The sequence below is a fragment of the Salmo trutta genome, chromosome 20 (assembly GCF_901001165.1).
Source record: "Salmo trutta chromosome 20, fSalTru1.1, whole genome shotgun sequence".
Lineage (NCBI taxonomy): Eukaryota > Metazoa > Chordata > Actinopteri > Salmoniformes > Salmonidae > Salmo > Salmo trutta.
Genome location: NC_042976.1, coordinates 15,514,515 through 15,540,539, shown reverse-complemented (window position 1 = coordinate 15,540,539; position 26,025 = coordinate 15,514,515). Strand labels below are relative to the sequence as shown.

The 26,025-nt window shown below is 43.4% G+C and overlaps 1 protein-coding gene and 1 long non-coding RNA gene across 2 annotated transcripts; both read left to right on the top strand.

The window, feature by feature from the left end:
* The first annotated feature begins 649 nt into the window (after positions 1–649).
* LOC115155340 (uncharacterized) lies at positions 650–2,066 on the top strand. Its single transcript, XR_003868028.1, has 3 exons — positions 650–911; positions 1,709–1,847; positions 2,028–2,066. It is a non-coding gene; the product is annotated as an uncharacterized LOC115155340 (long non-coding RNA).
* An 8,483-nt stretch (positions 2,067–10,549) lies between these two features.
* Positions 10,550–18,588, top strand: LOC115155615 (ELL-associated factor 2). The gene is made up of 6 exons (XM_029702397.1): positions 10,550–10,781; positions 11,192–11,286; positions 11,405–11,541; positions 11,813–11,994; positions 16,329–16,592; positions 16,879–18,588. Exons 1-6 carry the CDS (start codon positions 10,679–10,681, stop codon positions 16,926–16,928), a joined length of 831 nt encoding a protein of 276 aa, XP_029558257.1. The 5' UTR covers positions 10,550–10,678; the 3' UTR covers positions 16,929–18,588.
* The last annotated feature ends 7,437 nt before the right edge of the window (positions 18,589–26,025 follow it).

Below are 26,025 nucleotides of genomic sequence, written 5' to 3'. Positions count from 1 at the left end.
ATTAGAGACGACAACCAGCTGCCTCTAATTGGTGGTCATTGTCAAAACCCCAACATAGAAATAGAAAACTAGATATAAACATAGAAATAGATAACATAGAACCTAAACCCAGAAACACACAAAACAAACACCCCATGCCACGCCCTGACCAAACTACAATGACAAATAACCCCTTTTACTGGTCAGGACGTGACAGGTGGAGAGACATTTTTGCACGTTTAAAGCTCATTTCATGCAAGTCTACCAATTTTGCCAAGACTTACATCCATGTGAATGATACCTGAGTGAGACTGACTAACAAAATCAAAGGACTAATTTACCAATCAAGGAATTGTTAGCTGACATAGCTAATTGAGCGACTGTCAGTGACTAACAATACCAGTGTTTTCCACTTCATATTAACTATGCTACTTTTCATTTTCAATTAGCTAGTCTGTCGAGCCCTCTCCCACTATAATGAGCAATATGCATCTTCTAGCGATCTATTGATAGGATAGGCGCCTGCCAGTCACAAAGCGAGCCTTGGCAATGAAACGCAGCAGAGAGGAAGAGGCGAAGCGAGATGTTTCACTCTCGCCTAAATCTGTCCAAAATAAGCCCAATGTGTTTCTATTGGCTTATTGTGGACCTAAACTTGTCGCATGTCTTCCCACTTTTGGGACGACATATCTCTGGTTGCAGTCAAATTTCATTACACGGAAGAGAGCATGGTGCTCGTGATTTTGCACATCCCATGTAATGTAACTGGTAACAATGACTAGCACGCGGTACATTATTGCGTGAGTGGGTTGCTTATCCATTTCATGAATGTATTCACAGGTAAATAGTAATATGCTCTAAAACGCTCTCGTGACAAACACACTTTGTTGCCCTGTTTCCAATCGTCCACATGGCTGGGAGAACCTATTCATGTAAGTAAATACATTTAGAAAAAATATATACAAAATAAGACGTATTATTAGCTAACTAGCTACAGTGCAGGTGAACTCAAACAAGCGGGTGGGGATACTTTGTGGAACGTTACAACAGGAATCTGTTCTAGAAACTTCGTAAATAACAAGGTTGCCAACAGCAACGCATACAATGTTGTATAGCGGCAGAATAAGATGCCAGTTAGGGAGTGGGCTATTTCATTACATTTGTCACTCACCACGTTTATTCCGAAAAATGTCTGTCTTCACTCTGTTAGCATATGGACAAACATTAAGAATAAGCTACGTGGTGGGTTGATGCCTATTCGGCAGCTTGTTAGCTAGGTGAATTGATCGTGCTACTTTTTATGCGTTGTTTGTTGGCAACCTTGTACTTTACGACGTTTTTGGAACGGATTCCTGTTGGAACTTTCCACAAATTATACCCACCCCAAACAAGCTGCTAATGTAGCTAGTTATCTATCTAGACAACTTGACATACTGTATAGATAGCTAGCTAAGTTAATTAAATATCACAGCTACCTAACTTCATATCTTGATGTATTTATCACTGTAACTCCAAATGCATTTGTAGGTAGCTAGCTAACAGCCATGGAGGAGGGTGAAAGGATAGCAGCCCCAACTGTCAGTGAGAGGAGGCTATTCTGGATAGGGCAGGTACTTTAGTGTAGTTCCAGTCCCTAGAAGTGAGGATGGAAATAATAGTAACATAATATTCAGTGTGGTCTAATTTGAGTATAATGAAGTCTGTTTCTTGTGTGGTTTTCTGTCCTCAGATACAGAGAGCTGTGAAAGCCTGCCTGCAGATAGAGGTCCCAATGAAGAGCAGTGGTTCTCAGTCCTGGTCCTGGGGACTGGTCTTGTTTTTGCCTTAGCTCTGATTGAAATGATCAACTCATTATCAAGCTTCAAATGGTATTTATGAATAATTTGTGATTCAATCCTTGATATGATCCTGCTATTGTCACATGAGTTTGCACATGCATCTATCAAATGTTATCATGATTTGTTATAAGAATTATTATACTTTAGTAATCCACAGTGACCTGGTGATGTAAAAGTCTAATAATGACATTATCTTCCATATTCCTACAGATACCTTGTAACTGGAGATTTCTTCAAAACGATTGCCTACAGTTACCGTGTAGGGCACTGCAAGGTTGGGTGATCAGAGCCATCTGGGACTGCCTCCTGGAGGAATTCAGGCGTTTGAAGGCTACCTGTGTCGTGCATAACTTCATGAGGATGGACACGAGGACCAGGAGGGGGATCTGCAGCTCGCCACCGTGTGCCAGAGGAGAGGTCTGCTGCTTACAGTATGTTTCAATGATTGGGGCCAACAACGCAGCATGGGAGGAAATCTGTGTGCGGGAGATCTTCACCTCCTACTTCTTCAGAGGGTGCAGTTCCCTGGCAAAACCATAGACTACACTATGGACAACCAAAGGCTCTTTTAAGAGCCATCCACATTGCAATAAGAGTATTCTTCCATTTACTTAGCTATGTCAACTGCAGTTATTCAATTCCCAGTTTCTCTCCATTTGATTTTTTTACTTCTCAGTAAGGGTGCTGTTCAGGTAAGGGTTATGTCTGCACACAACCAAAACAGGCGCCTTTAAGAAGCTCTGGTGTATAATTGTGGGCTGTGCGCCTTCCACCTTCAAAGAATAGGCAAGAGGACCAACCATGGAGACATTATTATGTGTGTGTGTTTCAGTATAAAGTACCAGTGTGGGCCACTCAGTGTGGGCACCAGGTGAAAACAGACAAACACCGATTCCTGTATGTTTGTCTCTTTAAATACCTTATTTCCTCAGTCTCCCTCACTTCATGCCTCTTCCCCTTTCTCCCTAAACCCTCTAGGTTATATCAGCTGTGTCAGTGAACCTCTTCCCTTCTGGCCTGCCTGACATAGCATGATCACAGAGGCGAGAGGTCACTTGGCTGAGTCAACAGGAAGTGTTACTAAAGAGATGCTTTACATTGAAATACACACAGAGATGTAGTAGTCCTAGAGTTAATGATCCAAGGTCAGTTTTACATTTAACCTCCTGATGATTATGATGACTGACTGTGTTTAGAATAAAAAAACAAGGCTTAATCATGCTCTCTTTCTCTCTCTACATCTGTCTCTCGTCTGCAGGTATGTTTTGATGTGAGAGAGGATGCCAACCCCCAGTCCCGTCATCACCACCTCACCCACTCTTAAGATAACCTTCGGGTTAACTGGGGGCCCAAGGCTGTTAGGAGACACTGCTAGAGACACTATGTAATTGTGATGAACTGAGATAATATTAGGGTAGCACTGTAATTCATTAAACATATGCTGTCTTCCCTGCTCCCCTATTCTTACCTCTTTCCCCTTTTGTATTTTACTCTTTCTCACACCTCTACCGACCTCCTCTTTCTTCCTCTGTTTTTATAATGCGCACCAGATGTGCATTGAAGTACAGATTGAACTTGTATTCATAATCTAATAAAAATTATAATATTAATAATGCATATGTATTTATAACCCTTGGATAATAAACTTATTTCAATAAACCTTTTCACATTCTCTTCTGGTTGAAAATAAGTCTCATTTGATGAAATACTACACTTATCCTGTACAGTATTTACATGATGCATAGGAAGTGCAATTAACTTTTTTTAAATTCTGGTCCTATACATTTGAATTACAAATCAGCATTTAACTACTTATATCAAGTGTTTTAGTCTACTGCAGAGTTACAATGTGTTACCACTGATGTTAAAATTCTACACTTGTAGTACATGCAGTCACAGCCTCATTCAAATACTGGAGTTTGATACTCCTGGTATTGGATATGACTGGAAAACAATGTTTTACAGACATTCATACTTGAACAACGCCTTTAATTTCCAATGCATAACTTAGAACAATAACGTCAAACACACACTAGTGATGTGAGGTTGGTGGAGGACATGACTGACTCGATAGTTATGATACATTTTTCTGAGTGACTTCTTAATTTTAGTCGTTTGTTTGACCTGGGTCTAGTGAGTTATTGGTTTCTGGTGGGGGGACTTGTCTCTTTGCAGAGGATTGTGGCTCAGCACTGGGAGGCAGCACTGAGTTGCTTGTGGTTGACCACTTCCCTCACCATCACTATCCTCACTCTGATGCTGTGGCTTCTCCGTCTCTCTCCCCTCTTTTTCTCTTTGCCCCTGCAGCTCGTCCTCCGTCTCCTCCTGCTACTGCTGCTCCAACTTCTCCTGCTGCTGCTACTGCTGCTCCTACTTCTCCTCCTGCCGCTGCTACTGCTGCTCCTACTTCTCCTGCTGCTGCTACTGCTGCTCCAACTTCTCCTGCTGCTGCTGCTGCTGCTCCAACTTCTCCTGCTGCTGCTACTGGTGCTCCAACTTCTCCTGCTGCTGCTACTGGTGCTCCTACTTCTCCTGCTGCTGCTACTGCTGCTCCTACTTCTCCTCCTGCCGCTGCTACTGCTGCTCCTACTTCTCCTCCTGCCGCTGCTACTGCTGCTTCTACTTCTCCTACTGCTACTGCTGCTCCTACTTCTCCTCCTGCCGCTGCTACTGCTGCTCCTACTTCTTCTCCTGCCACTGCTACTGCTACTCCTACTTCTCCTCCTGCCGCTGCTACTGCTGCTCCTACTTCTCCTACTGCTACTGCTGCTCCTACTTCTCCTCCTCCTGCTACTGCTGCTCCTACTTCTCCTCCTCCTGCCGCTGCTACTGCTGCTCCTACTTCTCCCCCTGCCGCTGCTACTGCTGCTCCTACTTCTCCTACTGCTACTGCTGCTCCTACTTCTCCTCCTGCCGCTGCTACTGCTGCTCCTACTTCTTCTCCTGCCACTGCTACTGCTGCTCCTACTTCTCCTCCTGCTGCTGCTACTGCTGCTCCTACTTCTCCTCCTGCCGCTGCTACTGCTGCTTCTACTTCTCCTGCTACTGCTGCTCCTACTTCTTCTCCTGCTACTGCTGCTCCTACTTCTCCTGCCGCTGCTACTGCTGTTCCTACTTGTCCTACTGCTACTGCTGCTTCTACTTCTCCTCCTCCTGCTACTGCTGCTCCTACTTCTCCTCCTCCTGCCGCTGCTACTGCTGCTCCTACTTCTCCTCCTGCCGCTGCTACTGCTGCTCCTACGTCTCCTCCTCCTGCCGCTGCTACTGCTGCTCCTACTTCTCCTCCTGCCGCTGCTACTGCTGCTCCTACTTCTCCTCCTCCTGCTACTGCTTCTCCTACTTCTCCTCCTCCTGCTACTGCTGCTCCTACTTCTCCTCCTCCTGCCGCTGCTACTGCTGCTCCTACTTCTCCTCCTGCCGCTGCTACTGCTGCTCCTACTTCTCCTCCTCCTGCCGCTGCTACTGCTGCTCCTACTTCTCCTCCTGCCGCTGCTACTGCTGCTCCTACTTCTCCTCCTCCTGCCGCTGCTACTGCTGCTCCTACTTCTCCTCCTGCCGCTGCTACTGCTGCTCCTACTTCTCCTCCTCCTGCCGCTGCTACTGCTGCTCCTACTTCTCCTCCTCCTGCCGCTGCTACTGCTGCTCCTACTTCTCCTCCTGCCGCTGCTACTGCTGCTCCTCCTTCTCCTCCTGCCGCTCCTACTGCTGCTCCTACTTCTCCTCCTCCCCAAATCAAATGTTATTTGTCACATGCGCCAAATACAACAGGTGTAGACCTTACAGTGAAATGCTTACTTACAAGCCCTTAACCAACAATTCTTTAAGAAGTTAAGAAACAAAATCAAAAAGTGTTAAGTAAAAAATGGATAAATAGAAAATGAAAGTAACAAGTAATTAAACAGCAGCAGTAAAATAACAAGCGAGGCTATATACCGGTACAGAGTCAATGTGTGGGGGCACCGGTTAGTTGAGGTAACTGAGGTAATATGTACATGTAGGTAGAGCTAAAGTGACTATGCATAGATTATAAATAGAGTAGCAGCAGCGTAAAAGAGGGTTCTGGGTAGCCCTTTGATTAGCTGTTCAGGAGTCTTATGGCTTGGGGGGTAGAAGCTGTTGAGAAGCCTTTTGGACCTCCACTTAGCACTTCGGTACGGCTTTGACAATTGTTATGGCCTTCCTCTGACACTGCGTGATATAGAGGTCCTGGATGGCAGGAAGCTTGGCCCCAGGGATGTACTGGGTCGTACACACTATCCTCTGTAATGCCGTGTGGTTGGAGGCCGAACAGGTGCCATACCAGGCAGCAATGGAGCCAGTCAGATGCTCTCGATAGTGCAGCTGTAGAACTTTTTGAGGATCTGAGGACCCATGCCAAATCTTTTCAGTCTCCTAAGGGGGAATAGGCTTTGTCGTTCCCTCTTCACGACTGTCTTAGTGTGTTTGGACCATGATCGTTTCTTGGTGATGTGCTATGTACATAGGGTAGCAGCCTCTAAGGTGCAGGATTGAGTAACCGGGTGGTAGCAAGGTAAGAGACAGTGGCTAAGTTCAGGGCAGGGTACTGGGTGGAGGACGGCTAGTGATGGCTATTTAAAAGTCTGATGGCCTTGAGATAGAAGCTGTTTTTCAGTCTCTGTCCCAACTTTTATGCACCTGTACTGATCTCGCCTTCTGGATGATAGCGGGGTGAACTGGCCGTGGCTCGGTTGGTTGATGTACTTGATGATCTTTTTGGCCTTCCTGTGATATCGGGTAGTCTAGGTGTCCTGGATTGCAGGCAGTGAGCCCCTGGTGATTTGTTGGGCAGAACGCACCACTCTCTGGAGAGCTCTGCGGTTGTGGGTGGTGCAGTTGCTGTACCAGGCAGTGATACAGCCTGACAGGATGCTCTCAATGGTGCATCTGTTAAAAATGGTGAGGGTTTTAGGGCCCAAGCCAAATTACTTCAGCCTCCTGAAGTTGAAGAGGCGCTGTTGCGCCTTCTTAACCACACTGTCTGTGTGGGTGGACCATTTCAGATTGTCAGTGATGTGCACGCCAAGGAATTTGAAGCCTTTCACCTTCTCCACTGTTGTCCCGTCAATGTGGATGGGGGTGTGCACCCTCTGCTGTCTCCTGAGGTCCACAATCAGCTCCTTCTTTCTGTTGACGTTGAGGAAGAGGTTATTTTCCTGCCACCACTCTGTCAGGGCCCTCACCTCCTCCCTGTGGCTGTGTCGTCATTGTAGGTAATCAGGCCTACTACTGAACAAACTTGATGATTGCGTTGGAGGCGTGCATGGCCACACTGTCATGGGTGAACAGGGAGTACAGGAAGGGGCTGAGCACGCACACTTGTGGGGCCACTGTGTTGAGGATCAGCGTAGTCCGGGATCCAGTTGCACAGGGCGGGGTTCAGACCCAGGTCCCCGAGCATAATGATGAGCTTGGAGGGTACTATGTTGTTGAAGGCTGAGCTGTAGTCAATGAACAGCATTCTTACATAGGTATTCCTCTTGTCCAGATGGGATAGGGCAGTGTACAGTGTGATGGCGATTGCATCATCTGTGGGGTGGTATGCAAATTGAAGGTAAGGTGGAGGTGATATGATTCTTAACTAGCCTCTCAAAGCACTTTGTGATGACAGAAGTGAGTGCTACGGGGCGATAGTAATTTAGTTTAGTTACCTTTGCTTTCTTAGGCACAGGGACAATGGTGGACATCTTGAAATAGTGAGAGGTTGAATATCTCCGTAAACACTCCAGCCAGCTGGTCTGCACATGGTCTGAGAACGCGGCTAGGGATGCCGTCTGGGCCAGCAGCCTTGCAAGGGTTAACATGCTCAAATGTCTTACTCACGTCAGAGCCCACAGTCCTTGGGAGCAGGCCACGTCGGTGTTCTCTTACTTAGAAAATAGTTCTGATCATACAGTGCATTCAGAATGAATTCAGACCCCTTGACTTTTTCAAAATAAAATTACGTTACAGCATTATTCTAAAATTGATAAAATATTTTTTTTACCTCATCAATCTGCACACAATACCCCATAATGTCAAAGTGAAAACAGGTTTGTGGAAATGTTTGCACATGAATTGAAAATATTTATTTACATTTGTATTCAGACCTTTTCCTGTAAGACTCAAAATTGTGCTCAGGTGCATCCTGTTTCCATTGATCATCATTGAGATGTTTCTACAACTTGATTGGAGTCCACCTGTGGTAAATTCAATTGATTGGACATAATTTGGAAAGGCACACAACTGTCTATATAAGGTCCCACAGTTGACAGTGAATGTCAGAGAAAAAAACCAAGCCATGAGGTTGAAAGGATTTGTCCGTAGAGCTCTGTGACAGGATTATGTCAAAACACAGATCTGGGGAAGGGTAACAAAAATGTCTGCACTATTGAAGGTCCCAAAGAACACAGCGGCCTCCGTCATTCTTAAATGGAAGAAGTTTGGAACCACCAAGCCTCTTCCTACAGCTGGCCGCCCGGCCAAACTGAGCAATCGGGGGAGAAGGGCTTTGGTCAGGGAGGTGAGCAAGAACCCGATGATCACTCTAACAGGGCTCCAGAGCTCCTCTGTAGAGATGGGAGAACCTTCCAGAAGGACAACCATCTCGTCAGCACTCCACCAATCAGGCCTTTATGGTACACTGGCCAGATGGAAGCCACTCCTCAGTAAAAGGCACATGAAAGCCCGCTTGGAGTTTGCCAAAATGCACCTAAAGATCTCAGACCATGAGAAACAATATTCTTTGGTCTGATGAAACCAAGATTGAACTCTGAAGGCCAAGTGTCACATCTGGAGGAAACCTGGCACCATCCCTATGGTGAAGCAGTGAAAGAATACCATGCTATTGTTTGAGGAGAGTGCCCAATTATGGACTTCAAAATGTATGAATTAACCAATAAGGCACATTTGGGCAGTCTTGATACAACATTTTGAACAGATATCCAATGGTTCATTTGGATCAGTCTAAAACATACACTGCTGCCATCTAGTGGCCAAAGTCTAAATTGTGCATGGGCTGGAATAATACATTATGGCCTTTCTCTTGCATTTCGAAGATGTTGGTACAAAAAAAATAGTGTTTTTTCCTTTGTATTATCGTTTACCAGATCTAATGTGTTATATTCTCCTACATTAATTTCACATTTCCACAAACTTCAAAGTGTTTCCTTTCAAATGGTATCAATAATATGCATATCTTTGCTTCAGGTCCTGAGCTACAGGCAGTTAGATTTGGGAATGTCATTTTAGGGGAAAATTTAAACAAGGGGAAGATCCTTGATTATGTCCAGTGACAATTAGAAAATGTGTAATACACATTTATCACACTGTTACATTGTGTTGTTGTTTTGTTTCATTTATTACACTGGCACTATTGCCATGGGGCCTCACTAAAGCCTGACACTGGATCCTATAGTGAAGAAGGGGGCCTGAGGTATTCTCTCTCTCCCTGCCTGGGTGTTAACGTACTGCACACGGGGAAATACCATTATGAGAAGTTGAACATTTATGTTTTAACACCCTAGCATTATATCTCTATAGTCCTTTTATCCCCCTAACCCCACCTCATTATTTCTCTTTCATTATATTGCCCATTCTCTCTCCCTCGTTCCCTCCCTTGTTTTCTCTCCCTTGGACCCTCCCTTGTTCTACCTCCCTCGTTCCCTCCCTCCTTCTCTCTCCCTTGTCCACTCCCTTGTTCCCTCTCCCTCATTCCCTCCTTTGTTCTCTCTCTCTCGTTCCCTCCCTTGTTCTCTCTCTCTCGGGTTGTCATTTACAGTAACACACCACACTTGACCTAATTTTCCAACAACAACATCCAGACAAAGCAGATGGGATTGGCACTCCAACCTTTCTCTCTGTGAAGTAATTGGGGAAATTGACACTGGATAAACAGTTACCAATGTTGTCATTATGGTCTTGACAAGCATAATCTTCATATTCTCTTTCTCTAAACCTACATCCTCTTCTCTAGCCTACTGTTTGAAGGGGGTACATATGGCTTGGCTTGTACAGACACAGCAAAAGTAGAGACACAGCAGGCATTGAAGGATTAGGATTCAGTTTAGGAAAGGAAAAGAGCTTATTTCCCCATCTTTAGGGGGGAGAGCCCCGTAAACTCAGCTAGTCCATCACCATAGCGGGTTTTTAGAGACTAGCAAACAACTGTTACTAATTCATTACTTAGACCACCTGCTCAGTGTATTGGCCTACTAGGCTACTGTATCAAGATGTCTCTCATTGTCTTGAGAATACCTTATTCTATTTTCATTCAGCAATGCTGTTATGTAAAAAATACACACACACACACTATGTAAAAAATACACACACATATATATATATATATATAAATGGCAGGGTCTGTAGATTCTTAAAAATGAAAAAAAGAATGACATACTGGCCAGGGCTATTTGTTGGTTTTAATATAGGCTAGCGTAATGAAAAGCTCTAACCAAGAATTGATAATGTTGTTTGGCTGCCTGTGTTTGGCTACTTAGAGGCCCATCGCTCATTTGGAGCCGGCCATAGACGCTCTGTTCAGTGTGATGTTGTCATATAGAAGCTCCATGAATAAAAAAACACTAGTACAGTTAGGATGAAGAAATTCTCAGCACGGTTTTTTAAAGCAAACCATGCCATGTGACATGAGCTCTGAAGCAACTTCCGCCTGAAATTCTCCAAATGTTGATTGACAGGTATTTACACGAATCAAAAAAAGCAACTAGATCAGTCTGATCAATCACAACGAAGGAAGGGCAGAACTTAGCTCTAGAAGTGAGTTGGCTCGTTCTGCAATAGATGGTATCGAATGGACGTGGAAAGTTTACTGTTATTAACATATGATTGAAAACTTTGATTAGAATATGAATGGAACAACATACTCACACTTTGACAGTCAAGAACATGTTTTGAAATTAGGCGAAACATTTGAGAAACAACCCAAAGGTGCTTACCACACGGTGCGATGTAAGTGGCATTTTGATCATACTTGCTAGCTAGCTAACTTGCTAACGTATGCCAATGTATAGCTAGTTAGTTAAAACCCCCAAATATTAGTTTTAAATTAAATAGGTAACTCGTTTGTCTAAATCGCTGTGTCTTTATTAACAGTGATCCACCTTTAAACATTTATCACATTTTCGTACTTTTGATTGGGCTTTTGGCTCGCATCACTTGCTTCTGGTATGCAGTTTGTTAGCAACAATAGTGGCCTTGTGGCACCATCTGTAGGTGAACAGTGGCGACTGAAACTTCATTCTGTCAGGACTAACCAAACCAAGAATGTTTTTGTGTGGAGCCTACAGTCTGCTTGTATAATGTTGCTGTGTAATTCAGTAGTTTGGAACTTATACTGTTCTCTTATCTCTTTGATTCAGATGACTTCAAACCAGCCTCCATTGACACCTCCTGTGAGGGAGAGCTGGAGGTGGGAAAGGGAGAACAAGTTACCATCACACTGCCCAATCTGGAGGTAAGAATTAAGCATTATCATGTATCTTACAGTTGATTATTGAAAAGTGCACATTTTGATTGTTTTCCCCTCTTCTCTTGATATCCAGAAATGAACATATTTCCTTGATTTTCCCTAGGGATCCACTGCCCCTGTAACAGTCTTCAAAGGATCCAAGAGGCCTTATATGAAGGAATGTATTCTCATTGTAAACCATGATACAGGAGAGTACCGTCTGGAGAAACTCAACAGCAACATTGCAGTCAAGAAGACCAGGTGGGTGGACAGACTAGGGTCAACTTGTGTTTATTTGGGTACACTGTAGCAAAACATTAGTGCAATGGAAAATTATCATTTCTTAATGGACAGTAACTCCGTTTCAAACTGCATCCTTCTGTTTCCTTGGATACCTGGGCTGTCCAGATTCACTTGTCATTCAGATTTTTATTTCTTATGTAGTTAGGAGCTATAAACTGTGTGTGTGTGTGTGTGTGTGTGTGTGTGTGTGTGTGTGTGTGTGTGTGTGTGTGTGTGTGTGTGTTGTCAGGGCTGAAGGCAGCAGTAAGATCCAGTCTCGTATAGAGCAGCAGACCAGTCGTCTGAGTCAGCAGATGAAGACTAGTGTTAGCAGCAGCAGCAGCAGCAGCAGCAAAACCCCAGCAGGCTCCAAGAGCTCTCCTCCCAAAGAGAAGATGTCCCCTGCCTCCCACATGGATGACATTGAGAGAGGTATGTAGACCATCAGTAATGCACAGGGCTCTAAATCAAACTTTAATTGGTAGCACTGATGCTCACAATTAGAGGGCTACATTCCTGCGGGACCTGCGGGTCCCGACAGAGATCATTGTGGCGCGGTCGTCACTTTTTCATGCTGCGGTTGGGAGCGGGCGGTCAGACAGATGAAAACATTTTGTTGTCCCACAGATTATTTGGAGATGGTTGTCTTTCTGCTTTGTATGCGTTAGCCTACCTATTGTATTAAAAGCACATCTTCATTGCGTTATTCACACACAGAATTTGCTGCTTCAAGTTTCGTAGCCTACCTCTCCTCTCCTAGTTGGGTGTGCGAGGTCAAGTGTGCCTAGTATACATTATGTGTGGTCTCAATGAAATAGAGTAGGCTGCCTTTGTGGGCGGGAGCGTGATGTGGGTGGGAGCGGGATGAATAAATCAGTCCTGCACAGACCTCTACTCCCAACTTAAAGTTAGGAGCACCACATTAAATTTAGGAACACCAGAAAATAAGATACAGCCTATATTATATCTGGCTACTGTTGAAGCACATGTTGGGCCCTAGAAACTAATATGGAACACTGTAAAGACATTAGTGCATTTTTGCTTTTATAATAAACTATTTTCCTATTGAGATGCATTACATTGAAAATTGTACATGGTCTCTTTAAAAACGTCAGGTTTGTGATGAAGACGTGCAAGAGATCTGTCATTCGTTCATTGATCTCCTGAAGAAGCTATCCCTTTTCCTTTCTTTCTGTGCCCCCAAATATTTGGTAACATTTGGGGGTACAGATGTGGGTAATATGGGTCAGGTCTTTTCACCTGGTTGGGCTAGAAGCAAGTTGTTTTCGCTATAGTAATGGTGCAACCATGCTAGTGAATCTGCATTTGCTTTTTTCTCCAGGGCATTTGGAAACAAATTGGTTGCACTTTAGAGCCCTGGTAGAGTGTCACGTGTAATAGCTGTCCTAATCTCAAACCATCTAGATTGTAGTCCATGGTCATATAAATAACCAGGCCTAATCTAGATTGTAGTCCATGGTCATATAAATGCCCAGGCCTAATCTAGATTGTAGTCCATGGTCATATACAGTGAGGGAAAAAAGTATTTGATCCCCTGCTGATTTTGTACGTTTGCCCACTGACAAAGAAATGATCAGTCTATAATTTTAATGGTAGGTTTTTTGAACAGTGAGAGACAGAATAACAACAACAAAAATCCAGAAAAACGCATGTCAAAAATGTTATAAATTGATTTGCATTTTAATGAGGGAAGTAAGTATTTGACCCCTCTGCAAAACATGACCTAGTACTTGCTGGCACAACCCTTGTTGGCAATCACAGAGGTCAGACGTTTCTTGTAGTTGGCCACCAGGTTTGCACACATCTCAGGAGGGTTTTGTCCCACTCCTCTTTGCAGATCTTCTCCAAGCCATTAAGGTTTCGAGGCTGATGTTTGGCAACTCGAACCTTCAGCTCCCTCCACAGATTTTCTATGGGATAAGGTCTGGAGACTGGCTAGGCCACTCCAGGACCTTAATGTCCTTCTTCTTGAGCCACTCCTTTGTTTCCTTGGCCGTGTGTTTTGGGTCATTGTCATGCTGGAATACCCATCCACGACCCATTTTCAATGACCTGGCTGAGGGAAGGAGGTTCTCACCCAAGATTTGACGGTACATGGCCCCGTCCATCGTCCCTTTGATGCGGTGAAGTTGTCCTGTCCCCTTAGCAGAAAAACACCCCCAAAGCATAATGTTTTCACCTCCATGTTTGACGGTGGGGATGGTGTTCTTGGGGTCATAGGCAGCATTCCTCCTCCTCCAAACACAGTGAGTTGAGTTGATGCCAAAGAGCTCCATTTTGGTCTCATCTGACCACAACACTTTCACCCAGTTGTCCTCTGAATCATTCAGATGTTCATTGGCAAACTTCAGACGGGCATGTATATGTGCTTTCTTGAGCAGGGGGACCTTGCGGGCGCTGCAGGATTTCAGTCCTTCACGGCGTAGTGTGTTACCAATTGTTTTCTTGGTGACTATGTTCCCAGCTGCCTTGAGATCATTGACAAGATCCTCCTGTGTAGTTCTGGGCTGATTCCTCACCGTTCTCATGATCGTTGCAACTCCACGAGGTGAGATCTTGCATGGAGCCCCAGGCCGAGGGAGATTGACAGTTCTTTTGTGTTTCTTCCATTTGGGAATAATGGCACCAACTGTTGTCACCTTCTCACCAAGCTGCTTGGCGAGAAGACCAAGCTGCTTGGTCTTGTAGCCCATTCCAGCCTTGTGTAGGTCTACAATCTTGTCCCTGACATCCTTGGAGAGCTCTTTGGTCTTGGCCATGGTGGAGAGTTTGGAATCTGATTGATTGCTTCTGTGGACAGGTGTCTTTTATACAGATAACAAGCTGAGATTAGGAGCACTCCCTTTACCTCTATGGGCTAGGTGGGACGTGATCGTCCCACTCTATTCAACAGCCAGTGGAACAGCGTGGCGCGAAATACAAAAACCTCAAATGCAATAATTTCAATTTTTCAAACATACGACTATTTTACACCATTTTAAAGATAAGACTCTCGTTAATCTAACCACATTGTCCGATTTCAAAAAGGCTTTACAGCGAAAGCAAAACATCAGATTGTTAGGAGAGTACATAGCCAAAAATAATCACACAGCCATTTTCCAAGCAAGCATATATGTCACAAAAACCCAAAACACAGCTAAATGAAGCACTAACCTTTGATGATCTTCATCAGGTGACACTCCTAGGACATTATGTTATACAATACATGCATGTTTTGTTCAATCAAGTTCATATTTATATCAAAAAACTGCTTTTTACATTGGCGTGTGATGTTCAGAAAATGTATTCCCACCGAAAACTTCTGGTGAATTTACTAAATTACTCATGATAAACGTTGACAAAATACGTAACAATTATTTTAAGAATTATAGATACAGAACTCCTTTATGCAATCGCTATGTCAGATTTTAAAATAGCTTTTCGGCGAAAGGACATTTTGCAATATTCTGAGTACATAGCTCAGCCATCACGGCTAGCTATTTTGACACTAAACTCAGAATTAGTATTAGAAAAATTGTATTACCTTTGCTGATCTTCGTCAGAATGCACTCCCAGGACTGCTACTTCCACAAGAAATGTTGTTTTTGTTCCAAATAATCCATAGTTATGTCTAAATACCTCCGTTTTGTTCGTGCGTTCAGGTCACTATCCAAAGGGTAAAGCCCGAGCGCATTTCAAGACAAAAAAATTCAAAATGTTCCATTACCGTACGCATGTCAAATACTGTTTAAAATCAATTTTTTTGGTATTTTTCTCGTAAAGTAGCGATAATATTCCAACCGGACAACAGTGTATTCATTCAAAGAGGAAAAGAAAAAACAGCGTGAACGCGCATATCCAATCTCTTTGTCACCAGGCAGACCACTGAGAAACTGAGCTACTATACTCTGCCCAGAGACAGGAGACGCCTGAATCCGCTTTCTGAAGGCTTTAGAGAGCCAATGGAAGCCTTAGAAAGTGCTACGTAACCCCACAGATACTTTAGTTTCGATAGAGAATCAAAAGAAGAACTTCAAATTCTCAGACAGGCCATTTCCTGCTTGGAATTTTCTCAGGTTTTTGCCTGCCATATGAGTTCTGTTATACTCACAGACACCATTCAAACAGTTTTTTAGAAACTTCAGAGTGTTTTCTATCGAAATCTACTAATAATATGCATATTCTCGTTTCTGGGCAAAAGTAGTAACCAGTTTAAATCGGCTATGTTTTTTATCCGGCCGTGAAAATACTGCCCCTAGCCCAGACAGGTTAAGAGTGTGCTCCTAATCTCAACTCGTTATCTGTATAAAAGACACCTGGAGCCAGAAATCTTTCTGATTGAGACGGTGTCAAATACTTATTTCCCTCATTAAAATGCAAATCAATTTATAACATTTTTGACATGCGTTTTTCTGGATTTTTTTGTTTTTATTCTGTCTCTCACTGTTCAAATAAACCTACCATTAAAATTATAGACTGATAATTTCTTTGTCAGTGGGCAAACATACAAAATCAGCAGGGGATCAAATACTTTTTTCCCTCACTGTAAATACCCAGGCCTGATCTAGATTGTAGTCCATGGTCATATAAATACCCAGGCCTGATCTAGATTGTAGTCCATGGTCATATAAATGGAACAATTGCTATGTTTGTAAATCCTCTTGGATTGTGTTGTGATTCAAGGTCAGAGGTGACGTGTCACTGTTTTTGTGTCTGTCCGCATGTGTCGGTGTGTCTTCCTGTCTGTGTGTGTCCGTGCGCACCAGAGCTAATGGCGGAGGCGAAGGTCATGGACCAGATGAGTAGTGGGGACTCGTCCTCAGACTCCCACAGCTCCTCCTCCAGTAGTGGGGACAGCTCCAGCAGTAGTGATTCTGAGGACGAGTCCCGGCATCCACCTCCCCCCGGACCCTCTGGGGGTCCCCTCACAGCGCCACCACCCCACCAGGGCATGCCCATCCTCACCACCGTTACTACCACCACCATCTCCTCACCACCTCGGGGTGGAGGACACCTCATGAGTACGCTAAGTAAGTTCATTCATTACGCTTTATTTTCTTTCTCTCTCCATCTTTCTCTCTCTCTCTCCCTCCCTCCCTCCCTCCCCTCTCCTCAGTATTTAGAGTATAGTTTGAATACTTTAATGTTAAATCTAACCATTTTATATTTGCATTGCTAGATCAGAATTTCTATTTGCATTGCTGTGGATATAGGCTATACTGTACGAGTTAGGCCTATGCCCAACTCCATAAGGCTAGAATTGTGACATGGTTGTTGATGGTTTTATGATGTTCGTACTTCCCCTTTTTTTTACAGAGAATGACCTGCAGTTAAGTGAGTCTGGCAGTGAAAGTGACGATGATTGACCAGTGAGAGACCACTGATTCTGTGGCGTGTCAGAGAGGTTCATCTGTGGACAGCTGCACTGACCTTCACCTGGATGGCCATCCTTTAGGGTCACAACAAGAGTGGAATGAGACTAGGGAATATGGATGTGATCTTCTTAATGCCAAATAAGACCAAACCCCTATACCTTTTGGAAGCAACACCCCTCACCACCCCACCAGCATTTCAGTTGAATGTGTCTTAATATCAATAGTTTGTTGTCGATATCTGTTAGTGCCTTTTTGAAAGAAATGGGCCAATAGCTGTGATCAATTCTCTTATCTACACATTTGATCTGGATTATTTTCACTGTTCATTTTAGGTTGTAGTTACTCTACTAGTTTAAGTGTTACTACTAGTTGGCCAAAGGGAACTGGGAACCATACTGCTGAATTGAACAGAGGAGGTATTTATGTTATCAAGGATCAGCCACATCAATATCAGAATGGATTCCCCTGCATTCACCCATTTGGAAATACTTCCAGCATCATATAGCATCAGTGTTTCATTAGTTAGCTTTTAGACTGTGACTACTGTGAAAGATTTACTCTTAAAGTAAGGGGATAGGTTGAAGCAGTCTTATCATGTCGTTGCTTTATTAGGAATTATCTTAAAATGTTACTTTGTTGTTTAATATATGGCCTAGCAACATATCACGTCTGAGGGGTATTTGAGGAAACTAGTGCACTACTTGAAGTGGATTGATTTAGCTTAGTGTGGGGTAAACGTAACTTAAAGATTATGCTCAGTGATGCTACGTAATGTCTTTGAAAGATTACTTGGCTTTGTTGCTTTAAACCTGCAATACTTGAATCTGATTTATGATTATATTTTACATATTTACTCAGAAAAACCAACAGCTTAATATATTCTATAGGTGTCAGAGCAATGGGAGTGTATGTATGCTCCTATAGCCTGATGCCAGTGAGTCTTACAGCCCTGCCTTTAGAACTGCCATTCCAATGACTACTATCCCTTCTGTTATGGTTACTAAAGTGAATCTCAAAAGTATTTCCTTGATTCCTTGCATCCTTGATTCATCGATTCTTTCTCAAAATGCACTGGAGGAGAAGGTCTGAGGGGAGGAGGTAGTTGGATCTTCTCTTCCAATGTGTTTTTTAAAAAAAAGAGGTGATTCATCAAGGAATTAATGAGATGTGTGATGAATCCAGGAAATGCTTTTGAGACATATCCCAGGTCATATCTCATATCCCAGTGTTGCACCCTCTCTAAAGTATTATGTTAGAACATTAGGTCCGTCCCAATAATCTCTCCTTTCTCCCGAAGTGTGCACCTGTTCATGGATTTGAATGGAAATGACTGGCATATGGAAACTCTTTCTAGCCCATGCCTACACCAATCCAATGTTTTTATATTTGTGGTGAATGAGTGCACACTTTAGGAGAGATAATTGGGATGTAATAACCATGGCCTGTCTAATAACAAACTCGGGAAACTGGGAAAGAAGGGAAGAGGAAGGGAGTGAGGAAAACAGCCTTTAATTCATCTTGGGTAGATAATAAGAATGTGGTTTTGGCAGTTGAAAGGATGGTGGATTCAGTAGGTGGACATGAATAATTAACTATTTTGAATATGCATTTCTTTGTAGATAAATAAAATGTTTCATTGTTTGTCAATGTATAGACGCATTTTTATTTCAATCCTGTTATATGACAAATTACTTAATTGTACACTATTTGCACTATTCTACAAATCAATATTGGGGGAAAAAAACAACTTATGCTAATGTAATGTTATGCTAACCTATATGCAAAGGAAAAATGCAGCAAAAATGGGAATTTATGTAATTGTAACCTAGCTGAATATATTTATAAAAGTCACCTTGTCCTAGAGAGATTTACATGCTTATCAATACTCCATGCCAGGGTAAGCCTACACGAAACACAGTCCTTATTTTAATTGTTTCTAAAATCCCTTATGGGAAAAATGAAAGATGGAAAAATTATAGGAACCATTTGCCTGTTTGACCGCTTGGATTTATGGGTATTATTACATCTCCACTGTGGGGCTCTGAGACTTGGATTTAAAAGCAATAGTGCAGAGACTGGTGCAAAAAATGAGGTGGAAGGAAACTTTATTTTGCCTATGTTTACACCAATCCAATGCTTTTTAGCTTTAGTAGTACATGTAATCTGGAATATAGGCCCATGGTACATGCACAGATGAGACAGTGAGACAGATATTTCACCGGATGTATAAATGTGAAGCATCCACTTGGCGTTTCCACTCACTACCAAATATGTTAGTAAGAAGAAACCCAGTGGCCGACAGTGGGAGAAGATGGAACGAGATGGATTTTGGCCGACAATCTGGACATTTTCTCATTGATTAAACATTTGATCTCAGTACAGTTTCCTGTTCCCAAAACTAGAATCTGTAATGGACAGAGTGGGCTAAGTTTTGTAAACTTTATCCTTTGCAAAAGTTTTAAAAAATCGCATTGTTTAGGAGTGCAAAGGCGAATTGAGTTATTACACACGAGCACTTCACAGAGTAGGCGTTCCCTAACGGAAATATGCAGATGCATACTAGAATGCGCCAATAGGATCTCGCTAGCCCGTGTTTGGCTCTGCCCACCTCCTTGCTTGTTCTGCCCACTATGACAAAGTTGTTCCCATTGGAAACGACAGGCTGTGGAATATATTGGTTTAGTTATAAAACTCTTTGGTACATGTCTTAGTTTGAGAAAAGTCTGATTTTACGTGTCCATTTAAACAACTGTAAATCCACTCCACAGTGGCCTGTCAACTTAAAACTTGTAATCTCTATCATGGAAACACCTAAAATGAACAAATCTGAATTTGGTATTGATATCTTAAAAAAAACAAGGTAACTATTAACAACTCATTCTTTGCATATGTAATGCTAATGCTCAAAATCATCTGCAATCATCTTCTCCTCATGAACCATACTCCAGATTTTGTATTTAGACTCATTACGTCAGTTTTGAAAGGTTTTGAGTAAAAAAAGTTGCTGCATTGTACCTATAGATGCCCGTTACCACACATGCTAATGCTAAAAATACTTTAAAAATCTACTTCTCACTAACCATATATAAGATTGATCTAGAGTTGGTATATAGACTCAAAGAATTAGCCTCTATTGAATTTGAGAATGATTAGATGCTTCATTTAAAGTTGGCCATGCTTCACCAATAAATGGCACCATATCACACCAGGGCTATAGTGTCTTGAGAAAGTGTTCAAACCCCTTGACTTTTTCCATATTTTGTTGTGTTACAAAGTGGGATTAAAATGGATTTAATAGTTGTTGTTTTTTGTCAACAATTTACACAAAATACTCTGTCAAAGTGGAAGAAAAACTTTTATAAATGTAAAATAAATATATTTAATATTTTGATAAGATAAGTATTCCATCCCCTGACTTAATACATTTTAGAATCACTTTTGGCAGCGATTTCAGCTCTCTGGGTAAGTCTCTAAGAGCTTTGCAAACCTGGACTGTTTAATATTTGCCCATTATTCTTTTAACAATTCTTCAAGCTTTCTCAAGTTGGTTGTTGATCATTGCTAGGCAGACATTTTCAAGTCTTGCCATAGATTTTCAAGACGATTTAAGTTAAAACTAACTAGGCCACTCAGGAACATTCAATCTCGTCTTGGTAAGTAACTCCAGTGTACAGTATATAATTGGCCTTGCGTGCAATTGATGTCATCCGTTTCCAGCTGCAATAGTCAATTACAACATTAACAATGTCTACACTGTATTTCTGATCAATTTTATGTTATTTTAATGGACAAAAAATGTGCTTTTCTTTCAAAAACAAGAACATTTCTAAGTGACCCCAAACTTTTGAATGGTGGTGTATGTTTTTCCAAAAGCAGACTATGATCAATAATGTCAAAAGCTACAATGAAGTCTAACAAGACAGCCTCCACAATAATTGTATCATCAATTTCTCTCAGCCAATCATCAGTCATTTGTGTACTGTAAGTGCTGTGCTTGTTGAGTGTCCTTCCCTATAAGCGTGCTGAAGGTCTGTTGTCAATTTGTTTACTGTGAAATAGCTATATTGCTACCACTGTATCATTAAAGGTATTATCTAAGTGAGTTTCAGAGATAGTCAGAATATGAATGTCATCTGTTACAAGCAAGTTATTGACTTCATGGACCTTGTTTCTCAGGTTGCATATGTTATTATGAGCTATTTTTTAGCACTTTTCTGTGTTGCTTGATTGTTTTTAATGCTTTACTGGGAAGCTTATCAGAGGTAGACTTGCTTATGTTATTTATATTGGAGCTGATAGTGCAGGGTGAGCTGCATAAAGTGATCTTCCTACTATTGCACATCGCCTCAGTGTTAACAGTGTAACTCTGGTTCATAGGCTCATGATTACCGCATACAATAGCTGTAGGATAAACAGAGGAATTCGGTGCAATTAGGGGTACATAAATTAAGTTACTTACATTGTGTTTGCCAATGCCCCTAGGATCATGTACATTTGATGCAGCATTATGACGACTCATTTTTACAATGGTAGGGATTAACTGAGCTGGTCTTGGATCATTGAAAAGTCATTGTTTCAACGCAGCCTTGAAATGTGTGGACAGAGTCCAGGAGTCCAGGAGCTGTAGAGCAGGTATTCCCAAACTGGGGTACACGCAACGCCATCGGGGGTACGCCAAATAAAAGGTGATTCACATAAACCTTCACTCTTGCGCAGACATTTAGAAACGAAACATGACCATTTGAAAAATAAGCCACAGGAGTTTTTTGAGCGAGAATAAAGACGACTTTCGAGTAATAAGACATGTATAAAAGCAACAGATACCACTAATAGGAAGGGGCTAGAAGCGTCTTATATGGTAAGCTACCGAGTGGCTAGGACAGGCAAGCCCCATACTATTGTGGAGGACTTAATTCTTCCTGCTGCCGCGGATATGGCTGGGACAATGCTGGGGGAAAAGGCCCAAAAAACTATACAGACTATACAGACAATGTCTTCATCAAACAACACTGTTTCACAACGCATCAGTGACATGGCAGGAGGTGTTTTGAAACAATTACTGCTTCGCATACAAGCCAGTAAATTATATGCGTTACAGCTGGATGAGTTAAGAGATGTGGCGGGCCTGCCACAGCTCTTCGTATATATGTCCGTTATGTTTATGGGGGGTCAATTAAGGAAGATATCCTCTTCTACAAACCATTGGAAACCAGGACAACATGAGAGGATATTTTTGTAAGTACTGGACAGCTTTGTGACATCAATTGGACTTGTGGTCAAGATGTGTTGGTGTCTGTACTGATGGGGCAAAAGCCATGACAGGGAGACATAATGGAGTGGTAACACGCATGCAAGCAGTTGCTCCCGATGGCACTTGGGTACACTGCAGCATCCACCGAGAGGCTCTTGCTGCCAAGGGAATGCCTGACAGCTTGAAAGACGTTTTGGACACTACAGTGAAAATGGTTAACTTTGTTATAGCAAGGCCCATGAACTCTCGTGTATTTTCTGCATTATGAAATGATATGGGCAGCAACCATGTAATGCTTTTACAACATACAGAAGTGCGCTGGTTATCAAGGGTCAAAGTATTGACATGTTTTTTAAAAAATGGATAGACAAGCTTAAAGTTCTTTACTGACCATCATTTTCACTTGTCTGACCGCTTGCATGATGATGAGTTTCTCACACGACTGGCCTATCTGGGTGATGTTTTTTCTCACCTGAATGATCTGAAGCTAGGATTACAGGGCTCTCCGCAACTACAGTGGCAAGAAAAAGTATGTGATCCCTTTGGAATTACCTGGATTTCTGCATAAATTAGTCATACAATTTGATTTTCATGTAAGTCACAACAATAGATAAACACAGTCTGCTTAAACTAATAACACACAAACAATTATACTTTTTCACGTCTTTATTGAACACGCCGTATAAACATTCACAGCGCAGGGTGGGAAAAGTATGTGAACCCTTGGATTTAATAACTAGTTGACCCTCCTTTGGCAGCAATAAACTCAACCAAACGTTTTCTGTAGTTGCGGATCAGACCTGCACAACGGTCAGGTGTAATTTTAGACTATTCCTCTTTACAAAACTGTTTCAGTTCAGCAATATTCTTGGGATGTCTGGTGTGAATTGCTCTCTTGAGGTCATGCGACAGCATCTCAATCAGGTTGGGCCAGGATTCTGAGCCACTCCAGAAGGCATATTTTCTTCTATTGAAGCCATTCTGTTGTTGATTTACTTCTGTGTCGTTGTCCTGTTGCGTCACCCAACTTCAGTTGAGCTTCAATTGGCGGACAGATAGCATTACATTCTCCTGCAAAATGTCTTGATAAACTTGGGAATTCATTTTTCTGTCGATGATAGCAAGCTGTCCAGCCCTGAGGCGGCAAAGCAGTCCCTCCAACATACTTTACAGTTGGTATGAGGTTTTGATGTGCTGTGCCTTTTTTTCCTCCACACATAGTATTGTGTGTTCCTTCCAAACAACTCAACTGTAGTTTCATCTGTCCACGGAGTATTTTGCCAGTAGCGCTGTGGTACATCCAAGTGCTCTTTTGCGTACTTCAAAAGTTCCGCAATGTTTTTTTTAGGCAGCAATGGGTTCTTCCGTGGTGTCCTTCCATGAACACCATTTATGTTTAGTGTTTTACGTATCGTAGACTCGTCAACAGAGATGTTAGCATGTTCCAGAGATTTCTGTAAGTCTTTAGCTGACACTCTAGGATTCTTCTTAACCTCATTGAGCATTCTGCGCTGTGCTCTTGCAGTCATCTTTGCAGGACGGCCACTCCTAGGGAGACTAGCAACAGTGCGGAATTTCTCCATTTTTAGACAGTTTGTCTTACTTTGGACTGATGAACATCAAGGCTTTTAAAAATACTTTTGTAACCCTTTCCAGCTTTATGCAAGTCAACAATTCTTAATCTTGGGTCTTCTGAGATCTGTTTTGTTCAAGGCATGGTTCACATCAGGCAATGCTTCTTGTGAATAGCAAACTCAAATTTTGTGAGTGTTTTTTATAGGGCAGGGCATCTCTAACCAACATCTCCAATCTCGTCTCATTGATTGGACTCCAGGTTAGCTGACTCCTGACTCCAATTAGCTTTTGGAGAAGTCATTAGCCTAGGGGTTCACGTACATTTTCCAACCTACTCTGTGAATGTTTAAATGATGTATTCAATATAGACAAGAAAAATACAATAAGTTGTGTGTTATTAGTTTAAGCACAATGTGTTTGTCCATTGTTGTGACTTAGATCAAGATCAGATCAAATGTTATGACAACTGTATGCAGAAATCCAGGTCATTCCAAAGGGTTCACATACATTTTCTTGACACTGTATATTCAACACCTTATGGAACAGCAGGGACTGTGAAACAACACAAACATTGGCACAGACACATACACACACACACACACATACACGATAACATACGCACTATACATACACATGGATTTAGTACTGTTGTCATGCCCTGACCTGAGAGAGAGGGTTTGTTTCTCTATGTGGTTAGGTCAGGGTGTGGGGTGGGCATTCTATGATGTCTATTTCTTTGTTTTGAGCCGAGTATGGTTCCTAATCAGAGGCAGCTGTCTATCGTTGTCTCTGATTAGGAATCATACTTAGGCAGCCTTCCCCATACAAGACGTTGCGGTCGTATTCATTGTTTATTCCTTTTGTTTGTAGTGTTCTGAGGTAATAAAATACGATGAACACTTTTACCACGCTGCGCTTTGGTCCACTCCTTTTGACGATCCTGACAGAAGATCCCACCACCAAAGGACCAAGCAGCGTGGGCCGATGGACTGGACATGGGAGGACATCCTGGACGGCAAAGGATCTTGAACGTGGGAGGAGATCCAGGCCGGAAGGGATCGCCTCCCATGGGAACAGGTGGAAGCAGCGAGGGAGGTACAGCGACGAGATCGACAGGCAAGGCAACAACGGAAGCCCGAGAGGCAGCGGCCAACATTTTTTTGGGGGGGGCACACGGGTAGATTGGCTAAGGCAGTTTTAAGACCTGAGCCAACTCCCCGTGCTTACCGTGGGGAGCGAGTGACTGAACAAGCACCGTAGTATGCGGTGATGCGCACTGTGTCGTCCATGCGCACTCACAGCCCGGTGCGCTCGGTACAAGCTCCTCACCGTTGCAGTGCTAGAGTTGGCCGTCAGCCAGGAAGAAGTGCGCCGGCTCAGCGTATCTGGTCTCCAGTGCGTCTCTATGGCCCAGGTTATCCTGCGCCTGCTCTACGCACGGTACCCCCCGTTCACCAGCGCAGCACAGTTCGTCCTGTACCAGCGCCCCGCTCTTGCTGGGCTACAGTGACCAGCCAGCCAGGACGGGGTGTGCCAGCTCTGAGCTCCAGACCTCCGGTGCGCCTCCACGGCCCAGTGTGCCCTGTGCCTTCTCTGCGCACCCAGTCTCCTGTGCGTCTCCCCAGTCTGGTGAGACCGGTTCCAGCTCCACGTCGGAAGCCTCCAGTGATGATATATGGTCCGAAGCCTCCAGTGATGATCCATGGCACGAAGCCTCCAGTGATAATCCATGGCCCGGAGCCTGTAGGAATAATCCATGGCAAGAAGCCTGTAGGGATGATCCATGGCCCGGAGCCTGTAGAGATGATCCATGGCATGAAGCCTCCAGTGATAATCCATGGCCCGGAGCCTCCAGTGATGATCCATGGCACAAAGCCTCCAGTGATGATCCATGGCGCGGAACCTGTAGTGATGATCCATGGCGCGGAGCCTGCAGCAACGGTCCCCAGTCTGGATCCTAGAGCAACGCTCTCCAGTCCGGAGCCTTCAGTGAAGCCCTCCAGTCCGGAGCCTCCAGCGACACCCTCCAGTTCGGAGCCTCCAGCGACGCTCCTCAGTCCGGAGCCTCCAGCGACGCTCTCCAGTCCGGAGCCTCCAGCGACGCTCCCCAGTCCGGAGCCTCCAGCAACGCTCCCCAGTCCGGAGCCTCCAGCGGCGGTCCGCAGCCCGGAGTCCTCAGCGGCGGTCCGCAGCCCAGGGTCCTCAGCGGCGGTCCGCAGCCCAGGGTCCTCAGCTGCGGCCTGCAGCCCAGAGTCTTCAGTG